Below are 23,314 nucleotides of genomic sequence, written 5' to 3'. Positions count from 1 at the left end.
ATTACAGGCATGAGCCACCCCGGCTGGGCCATAAACTGTATCTTTAGACACAAAGAAACTCTTGGCCACTGGAGGAGAACCTTCCCAGAAAGGATCAGGAACATTAATGACATTCCCGTCACGAGCGAAGTGTCACCCCTGCCAAAGCAGGGCCTCGTGATTGCCGTACGTAACCCTTTCCAGACAACCCCGGGCGGTTTTCACAGAGCCCCAGGCGCTTTCATTGCACTGAAGCTGTGGCCTGCCAGGACATTGTTCATCCCATCGGCCTCTATGTTGTTTGGGTTTAAATGAAAAATGAAGAAACAAGCTATTCCTCCTCTTGTTGCTAATACATTTTGCTTGGCTTTTCTTCCCAGGAAGGTCAGACATATGTTGGTAGAGAAGATGCTTCCACGGAGCAAGATATTGGTGAGCATATTATCAGTGATCTCTTCCCAGTGACTTCTTAAGTTTGTATTCAAGGTAGACTCCTTTTGAATGACTGACATTGAAGTAATTATAGAAAATTAAATTATTTTTCAAGTACAGTGTTGGTCAGTATATATATATTTCTGTGATTAGAATACAACTCAAATGGATTATATGGAACAACTAATTTGGTGAATAAAATGCGCCAATGAACCCTTTCCTCCACCCTACATACGTTCCATACCTTATTAGGTCTTTGAGGAACACAGTTCTTAAATTACTCTACATTGTCTCACAATGGAACAATGACTGATGGAAATATATACCAATAGACACAGATAAAAGATATAGGTCTTTTGAATGAGAAGGCTATAGACACTTATCTTCAGAAAGAAGACAACAGAAAGTAGGAGAAAACACAGCATACACACATGTGGAGGCATGGCTTTTTGGGTTTACCAAAAGTCTTCACAAGACACACAGATAATCAGTGACTTAGCCTACATAGGTGAGGTCCTTCCAGCCTTAAGAGCATAACTTAGGCAATTGGTGGTGGTGGAGGGGGCGGGGTGTGTATATGTATGTGGCAAGGTGGGGACTGGCGGGGTAAGAATTATATTGTCTCAGCTGCTTTTAGAATTGCTGGCAGTGAACCTGCTTTCTCATCAAGTGTAAGCCATTAATCAAGCCAATTCTAGTATATTCCTACATGTATTAGGTTGGTGCAATAGTAATGGCAAAAACCACAATTACTTTTGCACCAACATAATATTTACTATTTACTGTGAGACTGGGAGAGATAAAAACTATTTTCTAGAAGTTCCAGATTCAAGTGTTTTTGAGTAAAACTATGCATCAGGCCTCTTCTTCTAATTGTTAAATTATGTGTTTGATCTTTGGGATAGCTATAAATGATGATAAGCAGTAAGAACACATGTTTTCTGTGATCGGAGATCAGTAGGGCAAATATGTAGACAGTGGAAACTAGATGGCTTGTACTCCCAAGACGCTGGCCAAGAACTGTGCCTAAAATCACGTAGGTTTATTTGACAGGTGTTCCTATATGTGTTTGACCATTCTTCAAACAAGAATCCAGGAGTGTTATACTTGAATAGATATATTTTAGCAGCTGCATGTTCTGAGAGGCCTCAGAATTGACTCAGGCTCAGGCAACAGGCATCTCAGTATGGCTTCTGAAGACCTCTTGGGCTTTTCAAGATTCATGTCATGCCAAGTTCATTTTGGGTTTCTGCTCCTGGAGTGCAGTGTCTGTCAGTGCAGAGGTCTCAGTAAGTCCTTGACCCATGGAGCACTTTTGCTTCTTCCATTTTCTGTGGCCTCTGGGTGGCTGATGGGGGAAACTTATTCAGTATCCAACAGGGCAGTTCCATGGAATTCAGTTAAAACAAGTTACTCAACTGTTTTCTTCCCAAAGATGAAATGAGTTAACATCCCAGAACTGATTTTCTTACACGTGATGTCCAGACCCCTTGAGGAACATTCTAAGGATCCTCCAGTCCTATCAGTGAATGTCATGAGCTCCTGAAGTTCAGTTTTCTCACTAAACATAAATATTCACTTCATGATATTTATGTGGAAAAAGAAGGATATTCAAAAGGAAACTAAATCAATTGATAGATAAATAGCTGGGAATCATTGCAGTAGATACAAAAGGGGGAAAAATTCTTTCTACTTTGTTTTTCCATTTTAGTTCTTCATGGCCTTGACTTGGAGAGTGAGCATTGCATCTTTGAAAATACTGGGGGGACAGTGACTCTGATACCCCTGAGTGGGTCCCAGTGCTCTGTGAATGGCGTTCAGATCATGGAGGCCACACATCTAAATCAAGGTATCTGGTTTAAATTTTCCGAGTCCTTTGTATGTATTGTTGCGAGAAAACAAGTTGGCTGGGCAGTGAGAGAACATGTGCATCTTAGAATTAATTACTGATAGGTTTAAAAAGGATGAGACTGTTTGCTTCAATAGTCTTTTTCTCTTCTGTTTGGCTGGAGGGCTTCTTTATAATACCCATGGCCTTGTTTAGTTAAGTGTAAACATATATAGAATTATCTTAAAAGTTGTTGTTATGGAACTAAGACATGAAAGGAATATTTTAAGTTGAATAATAACCCTCAAATGCAAAACCTTGACACAATGGTGTCTTTTAATCATTTCATTTCTGTGATTTATATTCATCTTAATAGATAGTTGTAATTGTAATATACATAGAGGATTTGGTATCATGTCTTTTTTCATTTTGAAATAGCTTCAATGTCATAGAAAAGTTGCGAAAATAGTACCGAGAACTTTTTAATTTCAAAATTGTTGGAAAGTAAATAGTGCCTACTATCCTTGAATACTTCATTGTGTATTTCCTTAAACAGTGATATCTATGTTAGGGCACTAACACCGAGACATTTCTGCCATCGGGTCCTCAGACCTGAATCTCGTCTTGTCATTTGTCTCAACAGTGTTCCTTGTGGGTCCCATATTGAGTCCAATTTCCTGTATGGCATCTGGTTGCCACCACTCTCTGTTCTCTCTGTCTCGAACAGTTTCTTGGTCTTTCCTGGACTTTTTTGACTTCGGCAGTTTTGAAAACAGCAGATCAGATCTGTTGTAGAACACCTCTCTACACAAATGTAGGATTTGGCTGTTGATATGGTATGACTCTGTGTCCTCACCCAAGTCTCATGTTGAATTGTAATTCCCAGTGTTGGAGAAGGGACCTGGTGGGAGGTGACTGGATCATGGGGACGGATTTCCCCCATGCTGTTCTCATGATAGTGAGTGAGTTCTCATGAGATCTGATTATTTAAAAGTGTGTGGCACATCTCTGCTGCCTCCTTTCCTGTCGCCATGAGAAGACATGCCTTGCTTCCCCTTTGCCTTCTGCCATGACTTCCTGAGGCCTCCCCGTCATGCTTCCTGGTAAGCCTGTGGAACTGGGGGTCAGTAAACCTCTTTTCTTCATAGTTACACAGTCTCGGGTAGCTCTGTATAGATGTGTGAGCATGGACTGTGTTTCCTTATTATTAAACTAATATGCATTTTGCCAGGAATATCAGAGAAATGACGCTGTTTTCCTCATATTTATTACATGATTTCCATTTGTTTCATGACTGAGATGTTCCCTTTGATCATTCAGCTAAGGTGAGGCTTGCCAGGCATCCCTGCTGTGGAGTTACTCTTACCTTCTTTGTTATTTGGAAGTATGTGGGAAAGTTCTTCGGGGTTGAAGGTACTTTTATATGATACATATTCCATTCCATTATGGAATATTACCACTTTCACCCACTGGTTTTGGAATCCATTGTTTGTTTGTTTTTGACTGAATTATTATTCTGATGGTTGCCAAATGGTGATTTTAAAAATTCATTTTTTCTAACTTATTAGTTGGATTTTTATTGTAAGGAAGAACTTTTCCTTCTTGCCATTTATCTGTTTAAAGGGCCACACAGCTTGTGATTTTATTTATTAGATTTTGGTGTTTTTTATCATTATTTTAATATCAAATTGTCCTAGATTTGGCCACCGTGAGTTCCTTCAAGTAGCTTTCATGTCCTTTCACTTGTCCTCATTGTTCTGTAAGCACTTCTTTACTTTCTGACACAGAATATTCCAGACTTACCTTGTATTTTCCTGAAACTAACCAATTCTCCAAGGAGCCCTGGTTCCTTTTAGCGTAGAATAGTGTTTAGCAACCAGGTGTGTTCACTGCTACTGGGCTGTCACTGCTTTCATATCATTTCTGTGAACAGAGCTAGGAAAACAAAATGTGTGTGTGTGTGTGTGTGTGTGTGTGTGTGTGTGTGTGTGTTTACAACTGTACTTCTATATCTATTTATATTGGTATTTTGAAATATCTGTAGTTTAGTATCTATATTGCTAACCAGGAGTTTATAACAATACACCAGTGCTTCTAATCCCAACCCAATACCATAGGGTTAATTATAGTTTTCTCACTTATGCCTGGCTCCTTTTTCTGACAGTGATGAACCTGGCTTCATTATGTAGCCCATATACTGTTATTCCTGCCCCTTCCTCACACAAGGATCCTCCTCTTCTTGCTCAGACCATGAGCATGGTGATGCTTGGCTGTCTCTGCCCTCACCCTTCCAGAGTGCAGAAACTTTTCTCAGCCCATGCCATTTGCCTCCACTTTCATGCTGAAGCCTACTTTGCTCTTGCCTGCCTAATAGTTTTTGGGCTGAACTATGTAAGAATGAGGGAAAGAGAGACATTGACATATTTCAGCCCATTTTTCCATGTTATATATAGTCTTTATAATTACAGTTTTTAATCGTTGCATACCATGTAATTGTGCCTGTTGTAACATAGGAATTGGACAGATGGGGCTGGAAAGCATGTAGTTTATTCAGGGTTAGCCAAGTTTGTAAACAGAAGTCAGTTACAGGAAGGTACCTCAGAAATGAAGGAGACCTAGCATGGACCAGGGACATTATGCTTTTGGACGAGGTGCATAATGTCCATTAAAGATGCTGTAATAACAGCTGATGGGGCACCAACCCAGATACCCATCCACATCCATCCACCCACCCATTCATCTCTGCATCTGCTTTTCACTCTTAGTATTTTTCAACTTTCTAAAAGTAAGTTGAGCAGGGAAATCATCTGAGTACCCTGGAGCTGGCCAGGAAAATCAGAGGCCAGCAGTTGCAGATGACCTGCCTGAGCAGTGAGCAGGCAATGATTTCTCGGTGGTTATTACCAACGCAGCGTTTCCTGCTTTATTGCAGTGGGACAAGGGTTCTGGCAATGTAGAATGGAGTGGCAGGTTATTTCCAGGCAGCAGTAGTAGTCATGGTGGGAGGCTGTCTCTGCCTTCAGCCCAGAAAGTGACCATAATTGACTGGCAAACAAAAGGTCACCATGTAGGGCTCTTCAGTGGCGGTTTCTGCTTAGGAACTCAAGGCCCTAGTGCTGACAACAGGAGTAATGGAAAGATACACGGTTAAAACACGATTCGCTGACAACCCCTTCAGTGACTCTGTACGTGGAGTCTAGGCTGTAGTCATATCACCTGTCTGTTCTCTGTGGGAACCTCAAATAGAGGTCCTGCTACTGTTCCTCCAGGCAGCAGAGGCTGGTACAGGCTGGTACAGGGTGATGATGAGAGACAGTGTCTTCTTTTCCCAGGGAGAGAGGAACATACACAGCAGAGATCCATGTACTGGCTGCATCTCCTTAAGTTAGGTCAGAAGGAAGTAACCTTGTTATGATCACTTTGTTTATTGTCACAGGATTTTTATAAGAGGCTTGTGCTGGTTTTCAAAATCATTATTACTACATGAGTAGAACAAGGTCACTGTTGCCTCCCAGAATCATGGGAAGTAAAACGTGTATTCCCGATTGAGTGTATACTCCATATAACATTAATACTCCTTGTAACTACGTTCTCATAGTTGATTGTTTTGTTACTTGTGTAGAGTTTTTTATTTAAATGTAATTTTGTTGATTTAAAAATCAACCTTTCATGTGCTTTAGTCTGTTCTTTGTGTTTTCTTTGGTAATTTTAAACTCTGCCACATAATGAGTCAACATTTGTTTTTATTTACCTCATGATTTGATTATTTTATTTTTCAGAGATTTTTTTTTGAAGTATTTGTTTAATATACCTAGGGTTCATTGGTTTATAAAGTGTAGCTCCAATTTTTTTTCTTCCCCATACTGGTATACCATTTATTATAACCTTTCCCCATGTATACCCACCTCCCTTTTGAAGAAACTTGCTTTGCCTAAAACGAAGACACATAAAACTTTATATCTATTTGTTGGCCTTCTTGTTGTTCCAATACTCTTGGTTTTCACTTTTGGACCAGAATCACACAGTTTTGATGTTTATTGTTTAATAATATGTTCTAATCTCTATTTTCATTGGAGTGGCTTTTTACTGTGTATGCTTATTAATTTGTTTAAAGAAATTATAGAATAGTTTTTGTTGTGCTAAAATATAATTTGAGGAGTTAGATTTAGTTTCATTTGATTTGTTTGAATTTGGAAAAATATATTTCCATCTTGGGACATATTGCTTATGCAACATGTCTCGTGTTTGAATTATCTATTTCTTTCAGTAAAATGTTGAAAGTTTTATATATATATTTGTTGAATTGTGTTGATTTATTATACAAATTCTAAACATATTATAGTTACATTGAACTGAGATTACTTTGAGGGAATTCTTTAGTATAAGTGGTTCTTAAATCACAAATAGCCCCCAAACATCCATATTGGCTGCTGGATCCACCTGGCTTCGTTGCCCCCCACCTTGGAATTATTTCAGAATAGTTCTCTGCCACAACCACTCTTCTCTGGAGCTCCTGGAGCTCCCACCACCTGCAGCCCTGGCCACTTGATGCTGAGTAGATTACATTGACCATCAATGTTCCTGCTGTGTTACCAGTATAACAGTCTGTTGTGGATTTGCCTAGAAGCTAGCATGTAATGCTATTTCTGTGAGAAAGTCAGTACTGAATTCCAAATATCAAACAGAAAAAGGATCTTATAGAGCACACACATAGGCACTATCTAGAGCTTAACATTTAATTTTTGCGATTATCATTTCACCTTCCCCCTTACTTAAGGAAAGCTTATTTGTTTATTTGTTTAGCTAGAAGAAATGGTTTATATAGCTGTGATTACGTCTCTAATTGTCTTGTGAATTAAGGCATGGTATATAATGTATCTCCCATGCAGTATTTTTAAGTGGTTTTTGATCTTAAACTTTTACCTAAACTGAGAGTTCATTTAAATAACATGCATATTCTGGTTAATGATTCAGGTTAGGAACTAAATTTTTTATCTCCATATTGAAGATATGACTTTTCCTCAGAAAGTACTGGTACTAATTGGCATTGCAGGTTAATTGTCGGAATTATCTTTCCCTGCGGGTTGTTCTTAATTGTTTTATTAGCATGGTGCCATGATCTTCAGATCTGATGGGCTTGAGTTTCTCTGACATTCTTCTGTGCTGCTGAACAGCTTTCTCAGTATCACTGTTAATGAAATTAACATGAAAATACTATGTTTGAAGGTGTTAAAATGCTGTGCAGTGCATATAAAAGTCATCAGCAAGTCTTAGGGCAGTGAAATGGCTTTGAAGGATTGTACAAAAGAAGCAAGATGGTAACTTTTCTTTTAATTACTCATACTTTTAACACCGAAAGATCTCATTAAAGAAAAAGCATCTATGGCCCTTCAGAAATTAAGGATTAGAATTCTTTACTTAACCTTTTGTGATGTTTGTGGATTATTAAAATGAGAACTGGAACATTTTTTACAACACAAAATGGTGTTTCTGGTTATGAAAATTTGTAATAAAAATAAAAAAGATGTGAATGAGACAGATACATTCTTAATATCGCAATAGTGTTTACCCACTGGAGAAGGAGGGGATTACATCAGGTGGAGCTACAAAGGGATTTTTAACTGTATCTGTAAGAAGAAAACAAAAAGCTAAAGAAAAAAAAGCATATGAACTTCATTAAAACACAATAAATGGGAACAGGATTAAATACAGTAGGATTTTTATGCTTTGAAATCTGTCTTGGCTTTTACCTATAAAACAATTTTTAAGTAAATTTTTTAGCATATTTCTGCATAGTCCTCCGTTCACTTAGTTAATTTTTATAAAGTCAAATTTGAATTAACAGATGGCAGCCAAGTCAAATGGAGATGGGTCTTGGGTAGCTATGTACTTACCATATTGGATCAACCCTTCATCCCCCAGCCCTACCTAGATCTGTGTCCAAAAATAATTATAGCAGATCATTCATTATCACATTCATGCGTTATTTCTCTGACACTTAATAATTATAACTAATGTATACGCTGCTTCATCTCTTTAGCTCTCTAAGCCAGGTTAGGTCATACCTGCAGCCCTAGGATCATAAAGTCCAGGTAATTCTGATTTCCCACATTTGCTGTGCTCATACCTGTTTCTCGTTAATTGGAGTGGTTATTGGCCTAGGACCCTTTCTGACCCATTGTGTGTTGGTCCTCAGAATGGATCTTAACTGGTATTTGGCCCATTGATTGGATCAAAAAATAATAATAAAACCAGCTGGGCTCAGTGGTTCACACCTGTAATCCCAGCACTTTGGGAGGCCGAGGTGAGTGGATCACCTGAGGTCAGGAGTTCTAGACCAGCCTGACAAAGATGGAGAAATCCTGTCTCTACTAAAAATACAAAATTAGCCAGGCGTGGTGGTGCATGCCTGTAATCCCAGCTACTCTGGAGGCTGAGGCAGGAGAACCACTTGAACCCAAGAGGTGGAGGTTGCAGTGAGCCAAGATGTTGCCCAGCCTGGGCAACAAGAGTGAAACTTCATCTCCATAAATCAATCCATCCATCCATCCATCCATCCTCTTGAGGTGGATCCAAGCAGCATTTCTCGTTTAGGGAAGTGAAAGATGTTCAGAGAAGAGACTGTAGCTGCATGGTAACTCAAGTCAGAGTGATTCCTGGCCATATTAACTCCACAATTGACTGGGTTCCTGGTTCGCCTTGCACTGCCAGCAGCTTCCTACTGATATTTGGTATTCAGATGTCTCTTCATTAGTAAATTGCTGTTCATTTGGAAATGTGTTAGTTAGGCTGTCCCGTTGAAAAACACTGGTAGTAATTACCCCTTCTTATCCAAATTACTTACCATACATGTAATTGCCAACTAATAGGAGATTTATCTAAATTTAGCAGGTTGCCACCATTGAGGGCAAATTCCTTTTCTCTATCAGTTAACTGCCTCACTTTTGTCAGATTGCATAAACTGTTTTCTCACCTTAAATTGTAGGAAATGTTTTCATCTATTGGTGTCTTCACTCAAATGAAAAGCCTTTGCTAGTATTGTGAGCATTAATTGTGATGACATATAGAATATTTGTTGCCTGAAGTTTTTCTTCCCTTTTTTCAGTTCTTACAGAAATAATGATGGGATATGTAACATTATATCTAACATGCTCTTCAATTGGTGTGTTCTCCAAAGCTTAGTTCTCCTCGTTCCATACTGATTCCATTGGATGGTTCCAAAGAAAGGAGCCAGTTCTTAAAGAAAGTGTGAATTTTATCAAGAAGAAAATGTGACTTTGATCACGATACTAGTCCACAGAACTTGAACTCTTCTAGGTAGTGGCTTAGCCCCTTGAGTTTTTTCTTTTTTCTGTTTTATATACTTAATATGAAATGATACAGCAATTAGATGCATTGTAATTGAGATGGTATTTCAGCATTTGTCCTATAATTGATTGCTAGGAGCTATTCTTTCTTATTTTAATTATTATTTTTGTCTTTTTACTGTAATATGTTATTTTAAAGCTGATAGTTGTTGAATGTAATTAATTTTTTCATTCATATAAGTGGACTGCTTTGGTCTTACTGGTTTGTCAGATCCATTGACTGTCATCTCTTCTTAGAAGTGCTACAGAAATGGCATCTGGGAAAATTGTACTTGGGCGCATTTGAATCTGTTATGCTTGAGTGCCAAAATATATTTTCATCTATTCAAGTACTCAGAGGGAACAGATGATTGTCTGCAGGGTGGAGCTGAGGAGACTTTGATAAAATTTTCATCTGCTGGAGGGCTGCTGTGAGTTGTTCTCTGACAAATTAAAAAAGAATTTTAGTGGAAGTAGAAAGGGAAATAGATCTCCCAGTGGTTTAGCCAAGGTATCCATTTAACAGAGGAGACTTTTTATGTGTTACAAAAAGTCAGCAGGTGTCAGTGTCTCTTCCTCCACTGACTCACCTGCACTTGACCCTAAGCACTCAGATTAGAGACCTGCAAATATGACATCTATCACTTGCATATGGACTGATACTATAGCTATTCTTTAATGTCAAATACCTAACTCTTCTTAAAAGATTATACCTAGAGCTAGTGATTCTCAAAGTATGACATCAACATCAGCATTAGCTGAGGGCTTGTTAGAAATGCAAATTCCCAGGCCACATCCTAGACCTACTGAACCAAAAAATCTAGGGATGAGGGCCTGCAATCGGGCTTTTTATGTCTGTGATTCTGATGAACGTCTCAACTGAAGAATGACAAGCTTTGTAAATTTGGAAAGGAGAGCTTTATTTTTTATAAGGCCTGCAGGGTGGCCATTCTGACAGGCTGGGAAGCGTAACCTCCAGCCAGAAGACAGAAACAGACACACTGAGGGAGGGGAAAAGGGAACAGGAATTTGTGCTGAGCTGAATGACTGAATGTGCATATTTAATAAGCTATAGGAGTAGTCATGAATATTTATGAGAGGAGAAACATGGGCATGCACAATTGAGCTTATGCTCCCTCATGGGTTGGGTGAACAGAAACTGGCAGGGTTGGCATGATCCAAGGGTGGAGTTTTGGCCGTCTGATGTCAAAAGGTAAAGCAGAGGACATGGAAACATTCACTGTGCACCCTATATATTGGCCAGAACTACTCCATGGTCAGTGGTTTCTTAACAGGGGGCAATGCTGGTTTGTTGTATGGAAACCACAGAAGGTAGGGGCAGTCACAGTTGGTTGAAATCAGCGGGGAAGCAAGTCTTTCCAAAGAGCTGGTTTCTGTTGAACCCTGAGGAGTGAAAGCCATGGCAGTTAGCAAGGGAGGGAGTAGAAGAAAGCATGTCCTACCTCCCATCCTGTCATGTCCAGGAATTCAATTTCCAAGGTTTCTCTGGGGTGCCCATGGCCAAGAGGGGGTCTGTTCCATCAGTCTGATGGCTTAAAATTTTACTTCTCGCATGTTTGAATGTGAGAACAAGTGGCCAAAGCTAATTATACTGGAGTTAGTTTCTTGGTGCATAAGACTTCTGCACATGAGCCAAATATTTCTCAATCTGTTTACCCCTTTCTTCTCTTTTTTCAATCAGTATAACCCCTTTGTTCTCTTTTTTTCACTCATCACATCTGTTTTTCTCGAACTCTCTTCTCCTTTTAAAACTTCGTTTTCACCTTTACATTCAATATGTTGGCTTTACAATATGTCTTGGGGATAACCTGTTTGGGTTTTGCTGAGCTTCTCGAATTCGTAGGCTTTTGTCTTTCTCTAGATTCGGGAAGTTTTCAACCATTATTTGTTATTTATTTATTCTTTCCTGCACTGTACTCACTCTTCCCCTTCTCCTTCTGGGACTACAACTACGTGAAAGTTAAATATTTTAGTATTGACTCACAGTTCCTTGAGGCTCTGTTTGCCTATTTTTATTTTTTGATAAACTCTTTTTTCTTTGCTTTCCTGATTGGATCCTTTCAGTTGACCTGTGTTCAAGTTCATTGACTTTTTCTGTCATCTCCATCCTGCCTTTAAGCCCACCAATGAATTTTTTATTTTGAATATTGTGATTTTCAGTTGTGATATTTAATTCTTCTTTATATCTTTACTTTGTTGAATTTTTTATTTTTTTTACTTATTTCAAGAGTATTTAAATATTTATGGAGCTTTTTGTTATCTCAGTATAAACATTTGTTGATTGTTCTTTTGTCATGCAAGTTGAGATATTCCTGGTTCTTGCTGTGCTGAGTAATAATATTGGATTGTGTCATCAACATTTTGGATATTACGAGATTCTGGGTCTCGTTTAAATCCTATGGGAAATGTTTATACTTTTTGTTTTAGCAGACAGTTTACCTAGTTGGATGCAGGCTGTGAGTTACGGACAGCCTGTGTTGGTCGTGTCTGCCACTGTACTGCTGCTTCAGTCTTCAGATCCTTTGCAGTGCTCTTCCAGTAGCCATGGGTGTGCTACGCATTGGCCAGGCTGGGACCTGTGCAGTGGTCTGTCGCTTAGTTCCATTCTCAAAGGCTTAGCGTGCTGTTGAGGATCAGATCCACATGTACACACGTAGGGGTGAGCCCAGGAGTTAATAAGCAACTCTGTGTGGTTGCTTTCCTGCACATTTCCTTCTTCACCATCTCTCCTGCACTTTCTACTTCCCTCGGCTCTTCCCTTCCCCGGAAATCTTGAGTTTTATTTATTCCATTCTTTCAGGTACTTCCTGTGCCTGTCTCTGGGTCCACAGCCAAGAAGTGAGAGGACAGGGAAAGCAAAAAGCAACAGGGATCTGTCCCACTCCTCTGATGGGAAAGAAAGATTCCCCTTCCTCATGGCCCCACCCCCTCTGATGGGAAAGAAAGATTCCCCTTCCTCATGGCCCCACTGTTGCTACTAAGGGACTCCCTGCTCCTCCTTCAACCTGAACTAGGGGGCTTCTCCTGGAGTTCTCTCTTTTGCACTGATGTCCACTTTGGGTTTCTTCCTACACCAAGCTGGGAAACACTGCAGGCAAAAAATGGCAAATTCACTGTTAGTTCAGTGGTGCTTCCAATCTTGGTTTTCTTCAATCCACCTCCTTTTTTTTTTTAAGTTCCTGGGTACATGTGTGGGTTTGTTAATGTGTAAATGTGTGCCATGGTGGTTTGCTGCACCTATCAACCCATTACCTAGGTATTAATGGCGTGAATTAGCTATTTTTCCTGATGCTCTCCCTGCCCCACCCTCCACCAACAGGCCCCAGTATGTGTTGTTTCCCTCCCCGTGTCCATGTGTTCTCATTGTTGAACTCTCATAAGTGAGAACATGTTCAGATTCCCCCATATAAGTATGTGGACAGAGGATAATAAAACAGCAGGTGTTCAGGCCATACATGACAGTAGCAGGTTCCCCATGATACCCTGCACAGGACCAAGACCTGCATGCGTTACTCACTGTGTTTTTGGTTTTTTTGTTTGCTTGTTTGTTTTACTTACTGTCTTCTTTGTGGTGTAAAGATAATGTTTGAACATGTCAGAAAGGTCTGCAGCTATCCCTTTGGGCAACAGTGCTAAGAAACGCAGGAAGCATTTATGTTGATCTATAGCACAGAAAGTCAAGCTGTTAGAGAAACTGGCTGGTGGTGTTAAGTGTGAAATGTCTTACAGAAGAGTGTAGTGTTGATGTGGCCATCATATATGACCTGAAGAAACAGAAGGCTACGTTATATGCTGAAAGTAATGAACACAGATAAATAAAAAATAGAAAGACATGGCATAACACTGAAAGTGAAGATCTCAATTGTGTATTGAAAGAGTGGATCCTGTCAGTGTCACAGTGAATACTTGCCACTTCATGGGAAGCTGATCATGAAAACAAGCAAAAGTCTATCACAGTGAACCAAAAATTGAAGGCAACTGTGAATATTCAGGCTGGTTGCAGACATTTAGGAACAGACACAGCAATTTTTAAAAATTGTGGTGATAAAGTATCTGCTGACTATGAAGCAGCAGAGAAATTTATTGAGAGTTTGTCAAGGTCGTCGCTGATGAAAATCTGACACAGATCAATTCTGTAATGCTGATGTAACATCAGTGTTTTGGCATTATTGCCCTAGAAAGACACTGACTACAGATGATGAGGCAGCCCCTACAGGAATCAAGGGTGCCAATATCAGAATAACTGTGCTGAGATGTGCTAATGCAGCAGACATACGTAACTGTAAAATTCCCGTGACAAGCAAAAGCTTGCATCCTCCCCGTTTTGAAGGAGTGAATTTCCTACTTGTTCATTATTATGCTAACAAAAAGACCTGGATCACCAGGTGATTGCTTATCAGCAGCATATAAATTTAGAATCAGGAATGATGGTGACGCTAAGCAACTGCATGGGTGGCTGAGATAGTGGCACCTTTGCTTTCTGATGATTCCCTGTATGCTAACTTTGCTTCATTCACAAAATTATTTAAACTATTGTCTAAACTTACTTTCAGGACTGTCTATAAGTGTAGATGAAGCATAAATAAATTTCATGTTTAGACTTGGGTCCCATTCCAAAGATATCTCATTATATATATTCTAGTATTCTGAGATCCAAAAAATGATCAGAAATCTGAAACCCTTTTTATCCCAAGCATTGTGGATTTATATATACATAAGTAGGTAGGTGGTAGGAAGGTACATACATTGACACCCCAGACTTTTATACCAGAGCTTCAAACCCATATTTTCATTTGCCAAATGCATCTCTAATTCATTATGTCCAAAACCAAACTCATGATTTTCCTCACTCCATCTTGGTCCTTTTCCAGTGTTCTCAGTCTGTGTAGAAGACTCCCCATTCAACCAGCAATGCGGTCCAGAACCCAGAAGCCACCTTCCTTTGCCCCTTCTCCTCTTTGTATCTAGCCCATCATCAAATCTTGGTGATTTTATCTCCTTCATATCTTTCAGTTTCGTTTTACTTGACTGCTTTGCTACCCCTTTCCCCCAATCCTGAGCCACCATCACTTATTTGGACCACGGTAGTAGCCACCTAGCTTGCCTGGCCACACCCACTCTTGCCCTGTGTGGCCTTTCTTCAGTCACCGTTGCAAGCATGATCTTTCTGAAACTGAAATCTAATCATGCTATGCTGCTACACAGAGCCCTTCAGTGTCTTCCTCTTGCAAGTAGACAAAAGACACGATCTTTTATGTCCTGAAACGTTTGAGTTGGTTTTCTTTGTCCCTCCTTCTCAAGTCTTACCTTGGTGCAGTGCTCACCCTCGTTTCCTTTGCCATAGCCACATGGCCATGGCTGTCTTCAGTCACTCATTCTTGGTGTTCTCTTCTTCCTCATTATTTTCATCAGTCATCGTCATGATCATTATTGCTTTTACACATGACACTCTCCCCAACTTGTTCTCAGAGCTTTAGACGCCACCTCCCTCGAAGACATCTTTCTCTAACTTCCCCTGTAATAAACCCGCATCATTGTTGCTCCTTGAGCCCCGGACACAGTTCTTCTCCTTCAGTTGCTGTTTTGCATTTATTTGCGGAATTATTTCATTATTTGATTATTTATCTGTCTCTTTGACATTTTTTAAAGCTCTGTAAAGGCAAAGCGTATGTCTGACTTGCTCAACTCTATATCCCCTGTGTTTATCACAGCTCCTAGCATACAGTAAGTGTTCATTAAATATTTGCTGAATGAATGAATGAATAGTGGCAGCTTATAAAAATGAAGCAAAGTTTTAAATTCACCAGGTTTGTTGAATACAGATGCTCAGTAGAAGAAAGGTAGGGAAACCAGCCTCAATGGACCCCTTTTTATATGCCAGGCTGTTGACTCACGTTATCTAGATGGAAACAATAAATTGTCATGAATAGTTTTGCTTTCTTTTATAACTCCTTAAAGGGCTTTTTACGTGTATTTCATGCAAATAATATGGGTGGCAAGATTATTTTCAATGATTTAATACAATTTGAAATATGGCTTTGAAAATATGATTCTATTTTTCCATTAACATATCTTAGCAATTTTCAACTTGCATGGCTGGGCATTTGATTAACAGAAAAAAAAAGAAGAATTGGAAGTATAATTAACAGCTGGAGTATGATTGCTTTATTAATCTCTAATGTAAGTTTAACAGCATTAAATATACATATATCCTAGGCATAGCTGCTTAGCTTTTGGCTTTCTGTGGGGCACACTGCTCTGAGTCCTAGTCATAAAAAGCATGGGAAACACCCTTTTTAATCATGGTAATGGTGCCTTGCCATAATTGGAAAAAATACAAATGCAATTTTACGTGACAGGGATAAGCAGATTGTAGAGTGGATAAGATCGGCTGCTGCCCTTCTAGGGCTCCTAAAGCTGTCTTTTCCTCCTTTATATGGTGACTTTGTTTCTGCTAAATAACGACAACCACTAAAACCAACCCTTATCAGTTACTCCCTGCGGTTGTGATTTAAACCCATTAGGCTTTAACCATATTGAATTTGAAACTCCCTTGAGCTGTCCAAACAATACATCGAATAGGCAGGTGGATATGCTGGCCTGCGCTCCAGAATAGATATCTGGTGTTGTATTTCTTGCAGGGGCCAGGTAAAGATATTATCCAAGCAAGAGGCTAGTGACTGTGGTCAGCCAGAGGTCACCTCTGCAAAGGAGGCAACCCTCTGCAGCCCAGGGATTTTTGCAAAGTGCAAACAAAGATCTGCTGATAGCATATCTTAGGAATTTTGAAGAAATGCTAGAAAGGTACACAGACTTTCGTGAACTCTCCAGCTTTTTAACTCTTGCCAACTAAAGATTGTGATTTTGAAACGACAGGGAACACAAAAAACACATCTATGGGCTGAATTTTTTCCTCTGGCCACCAGTTCGTGACCTCTCATCTAAACTCTCATCCTGGTTCTCCAGTCTTCTTAGTCTGTTTCATCTATCCAGTATTGCTTCTTGATGCTGTTTCAAACATCCTGAACTTTGTGGATGGACATGACTCTTGAACATAGCAGGCCATTCTCCTGTCTATAGCTTAGCCTCTCCCTGCAATTACCCCACATGGAACACTTCCTCTTGCCCTCTGGTTATCGAGTGAGACCCAGCTTAGGTCCTCGGTGCAGAAGCCTGTCCCTAGCTACTCCAGTCTGCACTCGTCACTTAATCACACACTTAGCTAAGTATGCTGTACACTTAAGCACTCACATGTCATTCTTCAGGGCTGCCAGTGCATGTGTCTTGTCTTTACTGATGCTCTGAGGCGTTGTAGACTCTCATACACGTGGACTCTCGCACATGGATGGGACTTGAGAAGAGACAATGAATCTCTTCTGCAACATCGTTTCTCTTACATGCCTCTGGTGACAAGGAGCTCACAGCCCTGCAGGTACCTGTGCCCGCCTTAAATAGCTGTGACTCTAGAATGGGTTTGTTTGCTTCATCAAGCTGAAATTTGCCTCTTCCCATGCTTTTGTTTTCCTTGAATTCTTTTGCCCTTTGTGCAGTTGTTTTCTAAGTAACGAAGACTCGTCAATCAAAAGGACCCTTTCTTGTGTGTTGAATGTGGAATTTTAATAGGGTTTTGACAAGAAGCAGTGTTATTATTTGGAAATAGACCATGCATGTACACAAGTCCTTTCCTGTCAAATTCTGGGGGAGATGTTAGTAACAGTTATCTGTACTCTGCCCATTCCATCATGTTTTCTTCTGAAAGCACTTTTCTTTTGGGATTTCTACTTTTATCAGCATCAGTAAACATTTCTCAAGTTGTGACCATATGCTTTGCTTGATATTACCTCTCTTTGGAGAACTGGTTTCTTTTTTCTTCCAGACAGTCAAAAGCCTAATTATCTGTCTGTTAAGTTTTGAATCTCATAGTACGTTGTAATGCTTATACTCATCACTTCTGGATATTATGGATATTAGGATATTATGTGTGTTGTAACTCTTGGCTGTAAAAATAAAGGCATTTGCAGATTTGACATTGGCTTAAGTAAGCAGACTTTTGAGACTAAAGCTTTCCCTTATTATTTTGTAATACACTGGAAATTACATTTCAACAGTAGAATTCCATGTTATGATAATGGCAGCTGACCACACTGTTTACTGTAAATTCATTATTGTTTTTGTGTGTTCTCAGGTGCTGTGATTCTCTTAGGAAGAACCAATATGTTTCGCTTTAACCATCCAAAGGAAGCTGCCAAGCTCAGGGAGAAGAGGAAGGTGAGGGACATGGTTTCTCTAGGAGGGAACCACTGATCGGATGTGGGGATGAGTAGGTGTTGGTCACTCTGGTTCTAACCTTTCGACTTTCTGGGGTGTAGAACCACGGGAATAGTAGTTCTGCAACCGGGACTGATTCTAGGGAGATTGTTTCCCAGCAGATGAGTGGCTGATGAAGTAAGAGAGCAAGCAAGTGAATTCCAGAGCAAACAAAGAGCAACTGCCCCTTCTAGATCCTTCTCTTCAGCCTTCCACCCTTCCCACCAAGGAATTGGACATCATTTTGTGTTAGGTGGAGAGTGATTTCCTCTAATCAGCATCTGTTAGGAATTAACCCAATATTGGAGTCACATTCATCCAAAATCAGCCACAGTAAACAGATTTCTCACTGAGGTGGGAAGCGAGAGCAGGAGTGGGCTTAGGCCAACTGGGAAAGACTTTGGTTTAATTGGAAGGGGACATCTAATGGGCAGTTTAAGTGCTGATGGGTAAGGGAGCTGAGGAGCAGTGAAAGAAGGAAAGAAATCTGTTCAGGGATATCATGACTGGTCCTTAGGCTGAAGAATATAATAAAGGCTACAGCTAACATTTCTATGAGCCAGCAAGGGTGCTGAACTTGTACATATATTCTACCACTTTATCTGTGCAGCAGCTGTTAATATCCCCAGGCTGTCACCCCCAGGTCAAGCTGAGAAACAGACCAAGAGTGACTTTCCCTAACTTATTCTGTAGCCAGCGAATGGGGAGCCTTGGCTGCAGCACTGACTTGAATACCAGAAGCATTTGCCCTTGACCGCTGGTTACCCAGCCTCTCGTTTCTGTCTCCTTTAAAAGAAGTGCCCGAGGTTGCCAGTGCCCTACATGGAAAATAATGAGAAAGCTGCAGACCTCGGCCTTCTCCTGGGTGGCTCGTTCTAGCCAGTGGAGCCTCTTATCTGCTCCAGCCCAGGGTCTCCCTAGAGGGTCCTTTTTGGTATAGTTTCAGAGGAACAGAGGGAACAAACATGTTTGCCAATAGCTTCCCATGGAAGCAAAATAGATCGGGCTCTTACTTTTGGTCTCCCTTCACCTCTCCTGCCTTCATCTTTATCGCTCCGTAAGTGTGAGAGAGTGTCGTTGATTACAGGAGACTGCTGCCTGCCAGGTAATGGAGGATGACAAAGATATTGTGACCCCTTTCCTCAACTTTAACTGGTAGGGGAGACCAACTGGATTGTGGAATTCCTGGTGAATTTCCCCAGTCCTGGAAGGCCAAGTCTCTGCTGTGCTTAGCGGAAGGTGTGGGTTTGAAATATATCAGGGCTTTACTGCCCCGATCTGCTTTCCTCAGATAAACCAGTTAGTTGTGGTGCGTGTTAATTAGGAGCGTGTGCACCTCATTGTCTCTCACACGTTGGAAGCAATGAGTCCAGACCAGTGGCCTTTTCTTCTCTGCTAAGGTAACCACTCTGCCCTGTGTCTGCTCTTAGAGTGGCCTTCTGTCCTCCTTCAGCTTGTCCATGACCGACCTCTCGAAGTCCCGTGAGAACCTGTCTGCAGTCATGTTGTATAACCCCGGGTGAGTGAACAGCAGCATCTCCTTCCCTGTGATGATCACTTTTGCATTTATTGTGCCAACTGCATTATAGTCACAAGATAAAAATAAAACTTCTGCAATGGCGCCTTCCTATCAAGCCAGCCACCATCATTTTCCGAGTTCCTTTCCAGCCCTTGCTATATATGTGCATAATTTTACTTAGTTATAATCACAACATAAACGGGATTGCGTTTTCTGATTTTTCACTTAGCATAATAAGCATTAGCAAGGGTTATTACAAGCTGCAGTATCATTTTCATAACTGTCTAATATTTTAGAGTTGGCATGTTGATTACTCAGCGCGTGATCCCTTTGGCTTACGCACTTCTATCTCATTGTATGAATTATTTGTAATAACAGCGGCAGCCTGGTTCTTAGGCCATCCAGTAGTGCAGGAAATTGTCTTCACTACTTCAAACACTAGGAGACTGCTGAGAGCACAAATGAGAGTGTTTTAAGTGGACTTAGCGACGAGGTGACCTTGGACAGTTACCTTAACTCATGTCCTTAATGGCTTCATCAATAAAATGACAATGATAATGAAGATGACTAAAAACAGGGAACTTTGAGGGCTCTTTCAGTTTTTGTTTTTGTCTTTCTTACCAGGATAATCGCATGTAAAGTAATGGAGGTAAATCAAATGGTTATAAAAGTGAGAAAAAATAACAGGAACAACATTTTCTAGAACTGTCATTTATTTAGTAGTTACTATATGCTAGGCACTATGCCAAGCACCTTGAATCCGTGATCTTTCAAATCTCACAAGCCTATTTCTATTTTACATATGGGGAAATGTTAATACATTTGCTCTCCGTCAGTTTCATAATTAGAGCTGAGGCATGCATCCAGGTCTGTCTGATTCCATCACTCATGCTTTGACTCTGTTACTGCTTGCCTTACTGCAGCTACGGGGCTTGTTCCATTTCCCATTGCTCCTTCTCCGCCAACCCTGGCACTTCTCACAAACATCGAGCCGTGTGCTAAAAGGCATTCACTCCTTCAGCCCAACCCAGTATTCTGATTTGTGGAAAGCAGATACCTAGAAGGAATTCCTTTAGCATCATAGGAGGGGTCCTTCGTCACATTTCTGGATTCCCCATTTTCTAGGCCACAAGCTGAAGTCCCAATCCAGCACCTGCCTGAACTTAAGAAAAAAAGCCAGGTAGTGTAACACTGTAGCTGTGGACTCCTGGGCCCCTCCCTCCATCCAGGATTTCTGGAAGCACTAGCAGTTGACTCCCTTGTATCAGCCTTCATCTTTCCCATTCAGCCTTTCCATTTTGTTACATCGTCACTGAGAGAAGTTGCGCTCAATAAATAATTTTGTACTGAAATGTATCAGTCAGACCTCTGAAATGGGAGAACACTCTCAGAGCAACTGAATGATAAGTGCTTCAAAAGGCACGTTTTGTTGTAGGCCTTTAATTCCTTACAGTAATTTTAGCGGTTGCCTTTTATTGTGACTGAGATGGAATTGCTCATGTTTAAGTTTAATGTAATATACAGATCTTTAGTGTTTATTTCAGCTTACATAGTGCGATCCCATCTGTTAAATATTGGCTAGCTAAATTGTCCTGTGATATGAAAAGTGCTGCCTTGGAAGTGTCTCCTGGCCCAGCACCCAGTTAGTTAATCCTGGAATCTAGGTACTACCTCTATCATCCTCCACAGTGGTGGCACCTGTCAATTCAAAACCATTTGATATTGTAATATGGCTGTCAATGGCTTTGGAAACCAAACAGTGATCTTCACGTAGCCTCTGCTTTGACTGCAGTGTCACTAGCCATGGGCCCCCCTTTGCCTCACATGTACACATGGGATGGGAGTCTTTTTTCTCCCCAAAACCGTAGGAGAAAGTGTCGTCCTGTTTAAAGGAATGCCATTTTTTTGTTGTTAGTTTTTAAGTTCAAATAGTTTCAGTGTTTACAAAGTGCAGGTCAAACTATACAAGTTTTCTTCTTGGAAACTTTTCAGTGACTTTCTATGGTCTAAAAGGTAAAGTCCCAGCCTGCACCACCTCACTCGGGCTGTCCGCTGCCTGTGCTCCTCTCCCACCTCCCTCCAGGTGTCTGGGCTCCAGGAGTCCGCTGTTGTTTTTATTGCTCAGTCACATGTGGATTAGCCTGTGCCCCTGGGGCTTTTCCTTTGCTAGTTCCAGACGAAGGGATGCATTTTTGCCTGGCTACTTACTTGGCATAATACAGCCAATCTCTGCTGTGGAAGCTATTCCTGATTTTCTTCCCCAAAACCAAACATCAGTGTCCCTTCTTCACTATACATTGCTCCATTTCTTTCCTCCTTATTTTAGCCTTCTTTGTAATGTACATTCATCGGTCAACAAAGCCTCTCTCAATGCCTCCTGTGAACCTGGCCAGATTCCAGGACAGGGGCACCATTGTTAGTAATCCTGAGGTCAGGTTGCGTGCTTGTTGAAGGAGAGACGCAGTCAGCAGCTAATTTAAAAATAAATCCAGAAAGTGAAAATGAAATGAAATCAAATGTCTTGGGACAGTGCTTGATGGAGTGATCAGGAATGAAGAAGGGGTGTTTGGTCTAAGACTTGCATAGAGAGAAAGTGACGCTTATAAAACAGAAAGGGGGAGAATGGGAAGCATTTAGACAGAAGGGGAAAGCATGTGTGATGGCATCGAAGTGAGCAGTGAAGAGAGGGCCAGGGCAGATGCCATGTAGTGAACGAGAATGGTGGTGCAAGTGAGGGTGAGGAGGTCATGGGACAGCTGATGTAGGGCCGTCAGGTGATTGAAAGGGGTTTGACTGCTTTTTCAGAGCACTGACAAACCACTAGAATTATTTAAGCAAGAGAGTAACCTGAAGATGTACTTAATACAAATATTAGGATGTACACCACTTGGAGAATGTGGCATAGAAGCAGAAGGCCATTCAGAAAGCTATTTTCTTAGTCCAAGCGAAAGGTAATGGTGTCTTGGATCTGCATTTTAGCCATAGAGATGGCGCAAAGTGGAATCGAGGAATTAAGAGTGACTCCACGATTCAGATTCAAACAGCTGCTACAGGTGATACACTCTTTCCTGAGATGGGGGAGACAGGGTGGACAGGCCTGGGCCAGCAGTTGGGTAAGAATTCTACTTATGTATCATTCCTATTAGAATGGAAGCTTTTTAAGGTCAGGGGCCTTTTGTAGTTATTTTCTGTATAAGGTGTCATTCATGTAACATGCTTAATAAAAATTTTGTAAACAGATTAAGAGTAAAATTTTAGTAAGACACAGGCATCCCTTTGGGAAAGGCTTTTAAAATTTCTCTGGGCGTGGATGTTCCAAATATTGGAAAGAGACATATTATGCAGAGGAATGTTTCTGTGGTGTAGATCAAGTCCCAGGGCATGCTGCAGTTACTTGAATAATCTCAAAATCGTGTTCAGGCTCTTTAAGCCGTAGGTGGGAATAGAGCCTGGTGATGAAATGAAGAATTAGGCCAAGGCAATCAGAGCATTCAGAGAAGCAATCTGTTTTAGACTGAATTATAGGTGGTTCTGGATGCATCCGACACTACCATTATGTAGCCTCTTCACCTGGCTTCAAGTGTACATTTTGTCTCTGCTACCCCTTGCATTACTCGTTGATACAAATTCAAATAAAATTTCTGTAATGCTTCTTCATACTTTCTTTGTCTCTGGCTCCCAGGCCCCTTCAACTTGCCACCTGCTATAGAGAGTAATTGCTCATGAATTTTAGGCTCTTGAGGGGTGGGTATCAGTTAGCGTTCTTCCCCATTGTAATGACTTCTAAGCACATAGTTCAGTAGTGTGAAGTGCATTGGCATTGCTGGGCAACCAATCCCAGGACACTTTTCATCTTATAAAACGAAAACTCTGTACTCGTTA

The 23,314-nt window shown here is 40.7% G+C and overlaps 1 protein-coding gene across 28 annotated transcripts in view; it reads left to right on the top strand.

The window, feature by feature from the left end:
* KIF16B (kinesin family member 16B) overlaps positions 1 to 23,314 on the top strand; it is a 295,534-nt gene that overhangs the window by 139,934 nt on the left and 132,286 nt on the right. For 26 of the 28 annotated variants that reach the window (XM_008995790.4, XM_078371414.1, XM_003732816.5 and 23 more), the window contains 4 exons: positions 360 to 411; positions 2,123 to 2,260; positions 17,792 to 17,874; positions 19,344 to 19,432. In XM_008995790.4, the coding sequence (XP_008994038.1) occupies positions 360 to 411; positions 2,123 to 2,260; positions 17,792 to 17,874; positions 19,344 to 19,432 (362 nt within the window). The remainder of the gene's footprint in view (positions 1 to 359; positions 412 to 2,122; positions 2,261 to 17,791; positions 17,875 to 19,343; positions 19,433 to 23,314) is intronic. The other 2 variants (XM_078371412.1, XM_078371411.1) reach the window with 1 other exon arrangement.

The sequence above is a fragment of the Callithrix jacchus genome, chromosome 5 (genome assembly GCF_049354715.1).
Source record: "Callithrix jacchus isolate 240 chromosome 5, calJac240_pri, whole genome shotgun sequence".
Taxonomy (NCBI): domain Eukaryota; kingdom Metazoa; phylum Chordata; class Mammalia; order Primates; family Cebidae; genus Callithrix; species Callithrix jacchus.
Note: the sequence above shows the minus strand (reverse complement) of the source record. Positions and strands in the feature narration are given on the sequence as shown.